The 16,352-nt window shown below is 38.9% G+C and overlaps 1 protein-coding gene across 1 annotated transcript in view; it reads right to left on the reverse strand.

Moving 5' to 3' along the window:
- The window catches only part of LOC126195147 (cadherin-23-like), a 460,891-nt gene that overhangs the window by 77,243 nt on the left and 367,296 nt on the right, over positions 1-16,352 (reverse strand). The window contains exon 25 of the mRNA XM_049933652.1: positions 15,768-15,875. Coding sequence (XP_049789609.1) covers positions 15,768-15,875 — 108 coding nt within the window. The remainder of the gene's footprint in view (positions 1-15,767; positions 15,876-16,352) is intronic.

Below are 16,352 nucleotides of genomic sequence, written 5' to 3' on the forward strand. Positions count from 1 at the left end.
CAACCAATGGTGGCTTCGTCAAGAAAGAGGGAAGGAGAGGGAAAGACGAAAGGATGTGGGTTTTAAGGGAGAGGGTAAGGAGTCATTCCAATCCCGGGAGCGGAAAGACTTACCTTAGGGGAAAAAAGGACGGGTATAGACTCACACACACACACACACACACACATACACACACACACACACATATCCTTCCACACATATACAGACACAAGCAGACATATTTACAGGCAAAGAGTTTGGGCAGAGATGTCAGAGGCGGAAGTGCAGAGGCAAAGATGTTGTTGAATGACAGGTGAGGTATGAGTGGTGCCAACTTGAAATTAGCGGAGATTGAGGCCTGGTGAATAACAGGAAGAGAGGATATATTGAAGGGCAAGTTCCCATTTCTGGAGTTCGGATAGGTTGGTGTTAGTGGGAAGTATCCAGATAACCCGGACGGTGTAACACTGTGCCAAGATGTGCTGGCCGTGCACCAAGGCATGTTTAGCCACAGGGTGATCCTCATTACCAACAAACACTGTCTGCCTGTGTCCATTCATGTGAATGGACAGTTTGTTGCTGGTCATTCCCACATAGAATGTGTCACAGTGGAGGCAGGTCAGTTGGTAAATCACGTGGGTACTTTCACATGTGGCTCTGCCTTTGATCGTGTACACCTTCCGGGTTACAGGACTGGAGTAGGTGGTGGTGGAAGGGTGCATGGGGCAGGTTTTACACCGAGGGTGGTTACAAGGGTAGGAGCCAGAGGGTAGGGAAGGTGGTTTAGGGATTTCATAGGGACGATCCAAGAGGTTATGAAGGTTAGGTGGATGGCGGAAAGACACTCTTGGTGGAGTGGGGAGGATTTCATGAAGGATGGATCTAATTTCGGAGCAGGATTTGAGGAATTCATATCCCTGCTGGAGAGCCACATTCAGAGTCTGATCCAGTCCCGGGAAGTAGCCTGTCACAAGTGGGGCACTTTTGGGGTTCTTCTGTGAGAGGTTTTGGGTTTGAGGGGATGAGGAAGTGGCTCTGGTTATTTGCTTCTGTACCAGGTCGGGAGGGTAGTTGCGGGATGTGGAAGCTGTTTTCAGATTGTTGGTGTAATGGTTCAGGCATTCAGGACTGGAGCAGATTGGTTTGCCACGAAGGCCTAGGCTGTAGGGAACGGACCGTTTGATATGGAATGGGTGGCAGCTGTCATAATGGAGGTACTGTTGCTTGTTGGTGGGTTTGATGTGGAAGGATGTGTGAAGCTGGCCATTGGACAGATGGAGGTACCCTCTCCCTTAAAACCCACATCCTTTCGTCTTTCCCTCTCCTTCCCTCTTTCCCGACGAACCAACCGTTGGTTGCGAAAGCTTGAAATTTTGTGTGTGTGTTTGTGTGTCTTTTTATTGTGTCTATCTACCAGCGCTTTCCGATTTGGTAAGTCATGGAATCTTTGTTTTTAATATATTTTTCACATGTGGAATGTTTCTCTCTATTTTATTTATATAATTAATTTGAACCCAACAATTACGTTTGTTATTGTCACTGTTGCATTTCGAAATCTTTTCTGTTGTCTTACTTTCTCTTTTTGTTTGTACAAGTAGTTTCACTTTGTATTCATCTTCCCTTTTTTCCGTAATCTACCATATATTTTATCCTGCCTAAATATACTCAATAATACATAATTTACTTCCAAACCATAACCTAAAAATTTTTAATGCTTTCAACATTACTGCTGCTATAAAATCCACTGTTCCCAGTTTACAAACATTTCGTGTAATCTCTTGAATACTATTTCACAGCTTCAGTTCCTTTCACCCATTAAACAACCATTTCAGCTATTTCCAACAACTTTCGTTTTATTTCCATTCCCGTTTTTTCCCACATAATCGATCATTTTTTAGCAGCTTCCCACAGGCTTATACGTTATTATTTCTTTGTCAGACAATTGTTAGCCTCATTTTCATAATCTGCCAGCACATAACCAGTCCATTGAATACATTTACACGCAGTTTTTTCGAAATTTTCCTGAATTTCTCCACCCTTTAACGTGTTTTGGAGGCAACACAACTACCTAACCTTTGTACCCATCATTGTTCGCCAACCTAAGTTCAGCACAGGATCAACATAGCTCATCTAAAACCAACACTTTTTCGACTTTTTTCACACCTTTATCTCTCCCTATATATTTTTATTTTCACTTTAGCCTCATGTTAACGACCCCATTAAATTTTATTTACATTCCCTCCGCAAACATGCCTTCACCCTAGCCAGATTATGCTCCCATATTTTATTTACTCAGGCTTGTCTGACATTTGGCATTACCCCCAAAGGCCTCACACTTAAAGTTGCCATCTCTGGCTGTAATCCTTCTTTCCATCAGTCCCTATACCAGTTCCAAACTGCACAATCCATAGCCCTCACCCACCTAATCCTTCACCTACACATCGACTCAGCCAATGAATACACCCATCAACTCCTATCCCTAATCAAGGTCCTCAATCTTTCCTCTCCCACATCCACACCGGCTGTTCAGAGCATCCTCCTACAGGCCAACCGCAAATTAGAACAGCATGCCACCCTCCACCTCAAAAAAACCTATCCAATCTCCTGGTTTCCCACCTCCGGAAAGGCAACTCACTCACCCTGCACAACCTTCCCAACAAACCTCAACCTCCTCTCATTGCACACAGACCCAGTCTCTCCCATCTACTCAATCTCCCACTTCCAGCTCCACTCCCCCCAACACCTCAAAATTCTAGTCAACACAATCTGGAACCACAACACCCCAATTCAGTAGTTAACCTTTCCTCCAAACCTCTCTCCCAATCCAAAACCTCTGTCCTATCCAAAGGCCTCACCTTCAGCCCCACTCCCAGATTCAACCAAACTGCCCTTGTCAAAGATTTACTATCCTACACTCGTAGTCTCCACTGGAAATATCACTTTGCCACGAAGAAAAATAATCCTGATCCCACTCCTAATGATTCAACTCCCCAAGACACTATCCAAATTGAACCCTGCCTGGAACAGTTCCGTCCTCCATGGCAGCAGGACCCACCTCCTCTTCCTCAATATCACCCTCTCCAAACCTTTCAGGAATTTCTCACTTCCAGCCTTGCCTCTCAATCTTTCTTGAAAAACCTTAGTCCTACTCCCAACATCACCACAGCCAAAGCCCAGGCTATCCGTGATCTGAAGGCTGACCGATCCATCATCATTCTTCCGGCTGACAAGGGTTCCACAACCGTGGTACTTGATCGTCGGGAGTATGTGTCAGCTTTCAGACAACATGACATACAAAGTTTGCCAAGGTAATCCCATTCCTGATGTCCAGGCAGAGCTTCAAGGAATCCTCAGAACCTTAGGCCCCTTACAAAACCTTTCACCTGACTCCATCAACCTCCTGACCCCACTGGCATCTCGCACTCCTACCTTCTACCTACTTCCTAAAATTCACACACCCAAACATCCCGGCCGCCCCATTGTAGCTGGTTAGCAAGCCCCCACAGAACGTATCTCTGCCTACGTAGATCAACACCTTCAACCCATTACATGCAGTCTCCCATCCTTCATCAAAGACACCAACCACTTTCTCGAATGCCTGGAATCCCTACCCAGTCTGTTACCCCCAGAAACCATCCTTGCAACCATTGATGCCAGTTCCCTATACATGAATATCCCGCACGTCCAGGGCCTTGCTGCAATGGAGCACTTCCTTTCACGCCGATCACCTGCCACCCTACCTAAAACCTCTTTCCTCATCACCTTAGCCAGCTTCATCCTGACTCACAACTTCTTCACTTTTGAAGGCCAGACATATCAACAATTAAAGGGAACAGCCATGGGTACCAGGATGGCCCCCTCGTATGCCAACCTATTTATGGGTCACTTAGAGGAAGCCTTCTTGGTTACCCAGGTCTGCCAACCCAAAGTTTGGTACAGATTTATTGATGACATCTTCATGATCTGGACTCACAGTGAAGAAGAACTCCAGAATTTCCTCTCCAACCTCAACTCCTTTGGTTCCATCAGATTCACCTGGTCCTACTCCAAATCCCATGCCACTTTCCTTGACGTTGACCTCCATCTGTCTAATGGCCAGCTTCACACATCCGTCCACATCAAACCCACCAACAAGCAACAGTGCCTCCATTATGACAGCTGCCACCCATTCCATATCAAACGGTCCGTTCCCTACAGCCTAGGCCTTCGTGGCAAATGAATCTGCTCCAGTCCTGAATGCCTGAACCATTACACCAACAATCTGAAAACAGCTTCCACATCCCGCAACTACCCTCCCGACCTGGTACAGAAGCAAATAACCAGAGCCACTTCCTCATCCCCTCAAACCCAGAACCTCTCACAGAAGAACCCCAAAAGTGCCCCACTTGTGACAGGCTACTTCCTGGGACTGGATCAGACTCTGAATGTGGCTCTCTAGCAGGGATATGACTTCCTCAAATCCTGCTCCGAAATTAGATCCATCCTTCATGAAATCCTCCCCACTCCACCAAGAGTGTCTTCCCGCCATCCACCTAACCTTCATAACCTCTTGGATCATCCCTATGAAATCCCTAAACCACCTTCTCTACCCTCTGGCTCCTACCCTTGTAACTGCCCCCGGTGTAAAACCTGTCCCATGCACCCTTCCACCACCACCTGCTCCAGTCCTGTAACCTGGAAGGTGTACACGATCAAAGGCAGAGCCACATGTGAAAGTACCCACGTGATTTACCAACTGACCTGCCTCCACTGTGACACATTCTATGTGGGAATGACCAGCAACAAACTGTCCATTCGCATGAATGGACACAGGCAGACAGTGTTTGTTGGTAATGAGGATCACCCTGTGGCTAAACATGCCTTGGTGCACGGCCAGCACATCTTGGCACAGTGTTACACCGTCCGGGTTATCTGGATACTTCCCACTAACACCAACCTATCCGAACTCTGGAGATGGGAACTTGCCCTTCAATATATCCTCTCTTCCTTTTATTCACCAGGCCTCAATCTCCGCTAATTTCAAGTTGGCACCACTCATACCTTACCTGTCATTCAACAACATCTTTGCCTCTGCACTTCCACCTCTGATATCTCTGCCCAAACTCTTTGCCTGTAAATATGTCTGCTTGTGTCTGTATATGTGTGGAAGGATATGTGTGTGTGTGTGTGTGAGTGTATACCCGTCCTTTTTTCCCCTAAGGTAAGTCTTTCTGCTCCCAGGATTGGAATGACTCCTTACCCTCTCCCTTAAACCCACATCCTTTCGTCTTTCCCTCTCCTTCCCTCTTTCTTGATGAAGCAGCCATTGGTTACGAAAGCTTGAAATTTTGTGTGTGTGTTTGTGTGTCTTTTTACTGTGTCTATCTACCAGCGCTTTCCCGTTTGGTAAGTCATGGAATCTTTGTTTTTAATATACAAACTATAATAATCAATATATGCAATTCTGAATTGTTGTGAGATTAATTTTGCAAAAACATGGTTTTCATTCCCTCCACCCTTCATTTTTCCATATCAAAGCAACTTTAATACAAGCTACCATCCCCCTTCTCACCACAGATCTTGGGTAAACTCTTGTCCAGAAATATGAAGTACATATGTAAGATAAAGACTAAGATTTGTGTATCATTGATTGCAGTACTCATAAATGATGTAGAACATGATACATGTATACATTTCATTTTTGGTTGTTCATCTTTCAGTTTTTTACTGCTTCATAGCATTACATTTGTATTATTCAATAATGCTCATTTTTCAGTGGTTTTCCTTTTTATCATGCTCATCATTCTAAAAAACAAATCAAATTAGAACACTGATTCATAAATCATTGTATTGTTAACATCACATAATTCATGCAATTTCCACAAAAAGATACAAAGAGTTGTATTTACCAGAAAACTGCTTATGCTAATTAATATTACAGATGTTATGAAAGTGTAAAATAAATAAGATAAACATGTAAAAATAAGGTAAATTTGGGAACTCTACTAATTTCATCAAAAAAGGATAGCTATGACAAAAATCCTTGTTTTCATTGTGTTACTCTATATTGTCAAGGAAAATTTTAACCTGACTCTTGCAGGGAAATTCATTTGCAATTCATCATAAGCTCTAACAACGAGGTTAACACTATTCTCATTTGTGCGCCTACAACTTTTTGTGCTGTAATAATTGATCCATTGAAATTCAGAGTCCAGTCGCAAAAACTCTATTTCTGCTACTACTAACATTTTAGCTTATCTTCAGATTGAGCCAGCAGACTGAAGTTTCACTACTTCTTGCATAATTTTTTTAAACCACCAATACACAACTGCCAGAGGCGCTGATTGGTGACTAAGAGTAAATTGAACCTAGGGCTGTATGGTCAATCCGTGATGGGATATTGATGTATCATTATTAGCTGCACTGGAAAGACATCTTTACAAGTTTATTAAAGAAAGCACCAGATGCCACAATTTGCTCATGTTGAAACTGCTATCTCTGTTAATAAAATTCTACCATTGCTTTCATTTTTTTGGGACTTGGTGGTGAAAGAAGCAGTTGAATTTTCTTTTTGGTGACTATTTTAATTAACAAAGATAGTGGTTCCAACATGGACAAATCATGGACTCTGGCACTTTCTTTAATAAATTGGAAAAGATGTTACTACAGTGAAGCTAATAATGATACATCAATATTTCAGGAATGATTGTGTAACCACAGATTAAATTTATTCACACTCTTTGTTGGCAATCAACATCACTGTTGTCTGTGAATCTGCAGTTTAAAGCTCTTTAGCTGTGGTCTGTAGCTTTACTCTGAAGATTGCTGAAAAGCATACAATCAAATGATTAGAAGGGGAAGAAAGCACTTCTGAATTTAATGAATAAACTATTCTCATTGCTAAAATGATGTATATGTAATATGGCTGTAACCCCACAGCACAGATTCAGTTCAGTTTTTAGTTCCATACAGTTCAGGCTAGTTTATGCTCAGTTCCTTTGTAACCTTCCGTCATAAAGTGTCTGCCTAGTTTAATTGCCAATGAAAAGTTTTGCAATGGGAACATGATAAATTACAATGATACTCATAGGTCCTGCTCCTACTCCTCATGTCATGTATCCCTTTCAATATAAACAATCATGAAGCATTAGTACACTATGTGATCAAAAGTATCTGGACACCTGGTTGAAATCGGTAATGCTGGAATTCAATATGGTGTTAGCCCACCCTTAGCCTTCATGACAGCTTCCACTCTCATATGCATATGTTCAATCAGGTGGTGGAAGGTTTCTTAGGGAACGGCAGCCCATTCTTCATGGAGTGCAGCACTGAGGAGAGGTATCAATAATGGTTGGTGAGGCCTGGTGCGAAGTCGGTGTTCCAAAACATCCCAAAGGTGTTCTATATAATTCAGGTCAGGACTCTGTGCTGGCCAGTCCATTACAGGGATTATATTATCATGTAACCACTCTGTACAGGCCGTGCATTTTGAACAGGTGCTCGATCGTGTTGAAAGATGTAATTGCCATCCCTGAATTGCTCTTCAACAGTGGGGGGCAAGAAGGTGCTTAAAACATCAATGTAGGCCTGTGCTATGATAGTGCCATGCAAAACAAGTGGTGCAAGCCCGCTCCATGAAAAACACAACCACATCATAACACCACCATTTCTGAATTTTACTGTTGGCACTATATGTGCTGGCAGATGACGTTCAATGGGCATTCGCCATACCCACAATCTGCCATTGGATTGCCACATTGTGTACTGTGATTTGTCACTCCACACAATGTTTTTCCATTGTTCAGTCTTCCAATGTTTATGCTCCTTACACCAAGAAAGGCGTTGTTTGCCATTTACCAGCATGTGTGGCTTATGAGCAGCTGCTCGACCATGAAATCCAAGTTTTCTCACCTCCCGCCTAACTGTCAGTGCTTGCAGTGGATCCTGATGCAACTTGGAATCCATGTGTGATGATCTGAAAAAATGTCTGCCTATTATACATTACGACCCTCTTAAAATGTCGACGGTCTCTGTCAGTCAACAGATGAGGTGAGCCTGAACACTTTTGTGCTGTACATGTCCCTTCACATTTCCACTTCCCTATCACATTGGAAACAGTGGACCTAGGGATGTTTAGGAGTGTGAAAATTTCACGTACAGACTTATGACACAAGTGACACACAATCACCTGACCACGTATGAAGTCCATGAGTTCCGTGGAGTGCCCCATTCTGCTCTCTCAAGATGTCTAACGACTACTGAGTTCACTGATATGGAGTACCTGGCAATAGGTGTCAGCACAATGCACCTAATATGAAAAACATATGTTTCTAGGGATGTCTGGATACTTTTGTTCACAAAGTATAAGTTCTGTGAGGGTTTGGCTGTACACCATTACTCCGTAGTACAACAACTGAACAAAATAATGTTTATATCAAAACCTTACACTAACAGTGAGATACATTAGTGAATAATTAAATAAGGGGAACCTAAGTTGGATCTGTTAGTCAAAATTCTGAAGCATAATAATATTGTCTAAAATAGACTGATTTTAACTTTGATATGAATCTCACTTATTTTTCATAAATGCACAATGTATGCAAATGGTGGCCACATACAAATAACTCATTGAATAACAGTCAATATCTTTCAGCAGTACTGTCTACTTTGTACAAACAGCTGTTACACCCAACAATATGAACTAAATAATGAAGTACATCAGGGAAATAAACTCTCAAAAATCTAAACTGTCTCTCAACATTTGTTAGCATGAGCATTATCATTCCCAGCAAATCTAAATGTCACAGCCATTAATGTTATTCCAACTAAATCAGTTAAGTCCATCACAATAAAAATCCATTAAAACCACAATTTTTAGAAATTCACCATTGCAATGACATACCAGCAGCTCATGAGTTGTCTCATCACTAACTAAACTGCCTCTAAAGATTGAAGTCAGAGTCCTGAGATTTATAAGTTATCACACGTACCCAAGATTATTGTAAGTACTGCTGCATGAAGGTACAATCACAGTAAACACACAACCCACAATTTTACAACAAACCACCTGAACTGACCAACTCCAGACAAAACCAAGATGAAAACAGCTTGCCAAAAATCCAGGTGCAAGACGACAGACTAAAAACCATGAGCTCTGCCCTCACTCATATGTATAGTTTCGGTCACATGACCATTCACCAATTCAATGAATATACTTTCATCCTGATCACTATTCATAATTTTCACAATCATTCCATATAAATATTTATGATAAAACATAAAGAAAATCTTTGCAATATGTTTGCAACATCTTAATAAAATAATTTATTATTATTTGAATAATTTTAAACAAATCTCAGACACATAAATCACCACATCTTGCACTCAAACCAAAAAATATTAAAGGAAGAAACTCATGCTGATAAAATCATTTGTATATATGTAGAGGATTCCATAGTTAGGGGACTACAGGCATAAGTAAACCAAACTGATAATCAAATTTTTGCATATTTTTTAATTAGAAACTTAATCTGTTGATAAGATTTCTTTTGATGTACAAATCACACAGATTACATGATGGGCTTTGCAGTTATAATTTTTATTACTATTATTATTAATAATAATAGCAATAATAAAAACAATCCCATGGATTACACAAGTCACACTTGACTTAGAAAAAACATAAATTGATCCAACAGAAATTGAAGAAAGAAACATATACAGAGACAAGTGGAATGTTAGGGCAGAGTATGAAGTCCCAAGGAAACCAGAGACAAAGTGAACTGAGGACAGAAAGATACTGCATGCAGAAAAAATGAGAGAATCATGGAAGATCAGAAAGAATGCGCAAATGAGCCAGAATGCATTACATGATCCTACTGGATCTCAAGGCAGATAACAATAATAATGATAATAATAATAGTAAATGTTAATAACTTTTGAAGTGTTTAATTTACAATCATAGTTTAATTTTCAATTGGTCTGTGGCATTGCCAGGATTTTAAAGCTGCCAGTTGTTGTTTTTCTAGCATGTCTGTAAGGAATTGTAAATATTTTCCATTATAATATTTGGTGATAATATTTCAAGTCACATGGGTCATCCCATCTTAGCTCATTCTACTACCATGCTGTCAGAACTCACACATACCACTTTCCACTGTGGAAAAATCACAATGACCACAGCTCTTTTGAGCTTGCTAGCCACTCCTATACTTGCGCTCAGTGCTCTGACAATCTCAGTTTGGCTTCTCACAATCCATTGGACAGCTCCCCAAAAAACTTTTATATTGCCCTAGAGCTGTCTGATATGATTTAAACTGCCCTGTGGTAATGGAGTCTGCCGCTCATAACATTACAAAATGTAGAAACTACTAATAAATCAAATGTGTTGATAAAGAATTTTGCTTGTGTAAAAAGATATTTATAGTGTCATAAGAATATAACATATTTGAAGAGGCACATCAGTACTTTCTGCAGTGAATGAAATTGAGGTGCTAATTTGGTCAACAATGATCATCACCTACAATTCATCAAGGTACATATTTGAATTGTAATGAATCATTTCCACTCCAGTCTTTTGAAAACATAAAATAATGAGAAGACTGCAATTTTTAAACTGAAACTTTCAATCAATTTACAGTCCATGGGTGTACTGCTGGTTCTCAGTGTCTAACGGGCCCAATATTTCTTTCCACCTTGAAAACTAGAATTCATTAATTTTTACATAATGGTAATGGTATCTATATAAAATTGATTGGTTTCATTTACTACACATACCATCATGTTTAGTATTAGGAATATTATGAACGATGACCATTAATTTGAAGGCCTGCTGAGTATGGAAGACAAGTCATGAAACTTACGTGCAACTGAATGAAAGTCAATTTTTCTAAGTAAAACGTACATCATAACCCCCTTTTTTACACTTTTTAGTAGACTGATTCAAAGAAGTGTACATTCAATGAATTGATGATTGAATTATCAACACTGACATTCTCTTGAAATGTAGATAATATGCCTACCACAGAAAAATCAAGACTCAGACAGGTCTTTTTACAGTGGCGTCTGTGTGTTTTCTGTGAACTTAAATCCTGCTTTCATGAAACAGTTACAAATGATTAATGGAGTCACATCCATCCAAGTTTTGGCTATGTAATGCATAGCATCCAAAACTGAATGGTCATAGATTTTGGGTCCGTGCTATTATCATACGGCCTTCTCAACAAGCATTTTTCTATACCTACATTTAAATGAATGGATGATTCGTAGATCTAATGGTTGAGGCCCACTCACACAGTCAGGAGGCAGTAACACTAACTTAATAATTCTGAGCTGCAGACTGTCAGGGTATGCTGGACAGCTATCTAGTAGCAGCATTATTTTCCTATTTTTTGTCCCTATTTTAGCATCCAGTGCATGCATGGTGGATGTGAATATGGAATTGGTCATACATGTGGTGTTGTTGGAATCATAATTAGTGGCCAGAGTTCTCACATTTGTGAAACACATTGGCTTTTTCAATTTACCATCTACCAAATGAAGTAATTTTTCAGACCCATCAGCTTTGACCAGAAGTAAAAAAAAAATATTCTCTGCATACTTAGTTTCCCACCTAGGCATTTCTCACCTTTAAAGTGTAAGGCCTTACTTGGTAATGTGATGCAAAAAAGATCAGCTTCATGAACATTAAAATTTTTTTGGATCATAATGTTTAAAGATATTTTGCAGTTCTTTTTTCCATTGGCCCACAGTTCCACTATCAACACTTACACTTTCACAAAACTGTTGGTTGTAAACAATATTGTGATGAGAAGGAAATGTATGTTTGTGCGTGGGCAGTGGCTGGGTGCTGACAAACACAAATGTGTACATGTGTTTCACTGTTTGTTCTGATCATGTCCAACAGTGTAAATAAAACAGGGAAGCAAAAGTCTTTTGTGAAACCACATTAGAAACATATTCATGGTCTAATACAAGACTTATTATTGATAATAATTATAAAACTATGGTAAATAAAACTTTTAACACAGTATTGGTTAAATCACTAAAGTTTGCAGTTTTCGTAATAAGAGAACAACAAGCATGAAATCTATAGCTTGTTGCCAACAAGGTCACTAAAGGACATCCTGGGTGAGAAAGAGCATGGAAACTTCATCAAGTTACAGGGCTTCTTGAGGAAGAATGTTTACATCTGATATCAGATCATACCAATGTAAGACTGTGTCCCTAGTATGGATTAGTGTATTTCACATGGACGTAACAATGATTCATGAAAACCCATTACAGAGGTGGTTTACTGCAAATGTAGTGTTTATTTGTATATATGACAGTGACATTAAATTAAAGCTGTTGTAATACAACACAATGATCAGAAGGAAAGTTGTTACTAGAGTCACTGTCATCAGATTGTGATTATTACTTAGGGAGTGATTCTGGATACTTTCCCACTCTTCCAAACTCTGCAAACAAATAATACCGGTGGCAATGACCCAACAACTGGCAGTGAAAGTCTACTAGAGTCACTATCATCAGATCGTGATTATCATTAAGGGACTCAGGATACTTTCCCACTCATCCAAACACTGAAAACAAATAATAGAGGTGGCCATGACCCAACAACTTGCAGTGAAAATCTTAATTGCTAATGCTGTGTTACATGAGCAATAACTTTGTGTATAGTCTGCTTCTTCTGCTTTGTTCCAAGGCTGACTTTGTGCAGGAATATGCTGCACTTTTTGCAGAAAACGGTATTTAAATCAATGTTAAAGATCATAATAACATCAAGGAAAACTTAAAATGTAGGAAATTTTGTAAGACAAGTCATTAATGACAGGAAAGCATTGTATGACAAAGCAAGACTTCTTTTATAAATGTGTGGTTTCTGCTCTTTTGGACATGTCCAAAAGACACCATGCATTTTTATAATTGATTACTCTCAATGGGAAATAAATCCACTACCTTCAGTGCAGATGCACAGTTATGTCTGACCTCCTGCAGGAATCGAAGCATGGTGAACAGGGAGAACATGGACAAGGATTACGGATAGGTGGTGCTAGGTGTGAATTTAGGTCAGCTAAAAGGCATGCTGAGATAGTCCGCGTAATAACAATGAACACTGTGTCTAGGTGGTGCAATAGTTAACACAACTGCCAAGTAAGTGGTAGGTCCTAGTTTCAAATTCCAGTCTGGCACACATTCACACTCATTGCAACTGATTCTGCATTAAGTCCTGATGAAACTGACATCAATAGTCCCTTCTCTTTCTTTTCCCTTCTCCCACCCTTTAGATTCCATTTACATAATAGGACTTCTATTGGGACTAATGAAAATGAACATAAAAATTGGGAAAATGTAAAATACTAGAACATAAAAAAGGGGTTTAGTATATTGCTAATGCACGGTCCTTTTCCAAGACTTTCACCACTCTTTCAGATTCTGTGGAACTGAAAATGACAATTGTGTTTATACCTGCTTGAAACACAAAAGACAGGAACAACTACATTTACTATATTTCTACTCCTGTGACAACTAATTTTTTTTCCTTTTTACTGTTACACTGCTAGTAAATGTACTACAGTTAAGTAAATTATTGAAATCTTATTTAGGCAATATTTCATTATTACTTATTATTCAGTAGTTTGTTAAGTTATGCTGATTCAAATTACCCAGTTTGTTGTCCTTTCCCAGGAGATGTCTGTAATTGCCTATTTTTGTATATCACATGATCATAAAAATGTTGTGAGTTAGTACTTGTTTATCCACAAAAGGATGCAGCTTGCTTGAAATACCTATCTTTCTCTTTGCAGTAAATAGTTAACTTTATCTGAAAAGTCATTACCTAAAAAATTATTCTTAACTAAAGTTCTCACCCACTTGATAATATTTTCATTACTTCAAATTTTAAGTTTTAATTCCAAGAACTGGTTTCATAATTTTGTTGTTCAGTTTTGCCTAACTTTGAAAACACCTCTGGCTATCCACATAATGTGATAATTAAAAAATGAAACAAATAAGGAAAATTGTTATCCTGTAAAATTTACATTAAACTTGGTAAATCCCCATAGAAGTATACACTGTATTAACTAAACAGTCCATCTAAATTTATTAGTTTTACAGTTATCTAGCATGTAGTTAAATCTAATAATTATGTTACATTTAAGTCATTATTACATGGTGCACTATAATGCAATCAGCATAAATTTGGTCTTTGGTGTCTTTGTAAAGTATAATGTAATAACCAACTTCACCTTTTATCCTTACACATATTTATACACACCATCACCAGACAATAAGTCAGCAGTTTGTACCTGGTAATCACTCAGTCAATGTCTCTGCATCAAAGTCTGTACTTGAAAATCATCTTAACCAAAAAGTTTTCAGTTAATGTTCACTACCATGTAAAGTTCAGAGTGTGAAAGTTATTCTTAATTACTCAAGTCACCACAATTAAACAGTGTGAGTCCTTTATGAACTTATTTTGAGCAGTATGGATGTAGTAATAAACATAACTTTCTGTGTTAATAGACTACTAAAGATCCAATCACTGATACAAAGAACTGTTTGTAATTATCCATTTTCTTTTAAGCTGTGTTTTGGTGAAGGTGCTTCATTTGTAGAAACATGCGTAAGGACTTCATTATAATAGCACATTTTCCAGAAATTGCCACTGGCTTTAAACCAGTTGGTGGACTTACTAACTTGGTTTACTGGTAGTGTTATCTTGAAGGAAAGTGGTCTCCTCAGACTAGATTTAATAATGACAGTCCTCCTGACAAACAATTAGTAATATAAAATGCATAGAGTGAACTGATCATCATAAAATGCATTTTGATCTTGATAAATATAAAATATTCTCAAGGTTAATTTAATGGTTTGCATCAGTTATTGAACAGCAAAACTAACAGCTCAGACAATTTCAGGAGACAAGACTTTGAATCATCAAGCATTACTGAGGACATTACTGAGGACCTGCATCAGCACAGCCATATTAATGTTGTCATGTTCTGAAATTATTTCGAGATTAAAGTATTCTAACAATGTTTAGCAGTTAACAGTTAATCTCCTTTTTAGCTCTACAATACCAAGAATTTTCTCCTCTGTGAAAATATGATGCTTTTCCATTTCTTAGCAGTGCTGAAATGTACTCCACCTTTGACAAGAAGAATAATGAAGATAACATTAATCTAATGACAACAATACAGACTAGATAGAAATGTGAAGAGATGCCAGAAATAGCAACAAAAGACACCAACAGCAAACATCTGCAAGTATACATGTAAATAACCCAAACTTTGAGAAGCTGCTGGCTCTACAGGACAAAAATATGGGTGAGAGTCTGAGTGGCAGCACATCTGTATGCATCCACAGCACTCAGCAGCAGAGCAGGAAGCCCATGTATACAAATTCACAACACTGTTGGAAAGGCAAGTCGGCTGTGCAAAAGACAGGAAGCCATGCATAAGGTGTCCCCAGGACTGGGGAAAGTTACATTGCTTTATCTTAACACAAACACTCCAATCAAGTGATTGAGTATAGTGCCATTCATAATAGTTAGTTGTCATTGTAAGTTAAGGAACCAGTTAATTGTAATTCTACAGCTGTGACATAATTTAGCTGTACTTGTTCTACATCCTTGACTGTTCCCCCTCATGATTTAATATAGAAAACATTTCTGTTAAATTGTCACATGTACACATCCCTTGCCATTTTATTAAAGTAACAAAGTGTTTCAATCTTTTGCTTGTCTTGCAGCCAGTGCATTACTATCTCTTTATGTTATCTGTCACAAATATATTCATGTTACTACTCACCAACAATATAATAGTATATAGCCTGTTGGTCATCTTCATCAAGATTTTCATTGTTGGGATCTGTTGCCTCTGGTATTATTCTGATCTCGTTAATGCCGCTGCTATTCTCTGCAAACAGAAGTTACAAGAAAAAAAGAATGACATATTTATTCACTAAAGGTAGAAGCTGCTACTACAATGCTTAATAATTACAGTTTTCAATGTCCTTTGTAAAAATAAACAATTAAAAATGTTTTCAATTGGTGATTATCTTCTAAAGCTCCTTTGTATCTTTCATTAACATAAAACAACTAGAATATCTATGACTGTCAGCATATAGTCACATATTGACAGTGGTGGGAGCCCAGAGACTATGTTTGGAATTAGTAGTTCTATGGCAGATTAGGGGTTTCTGACAGTGTGAGGCAGTAGATCAGCAAGACAGGATCTACATACTGCTAAGAAGTGATAGAGTTGGATGGATAGACAGTGGTACCTCCACATGTCATCAGGACGTAAGTTGTTTAGATAGCTTCCACAGATGGTTCTGAGAATGTTGTTGCAGCTGTTGTAGTGCAAGTGTTTTAATCAGAGATAAGTAACAGG

The sequence above is a fragment of the Schistocerca nitens genome, chromosome 7 (assembly GCF_023898315.1).
Source record: "Schistocerca nitens isolate TAMUIC-IGC-003100 chromosome 7, iqSchNite1.1, whole genome shotgun sequence".
NCBI lineage: Eukaryota > Metazoa > Arthropoda > Insecta > Orthoptera > Acrididae > Schistocerca > Schistocerca nitens.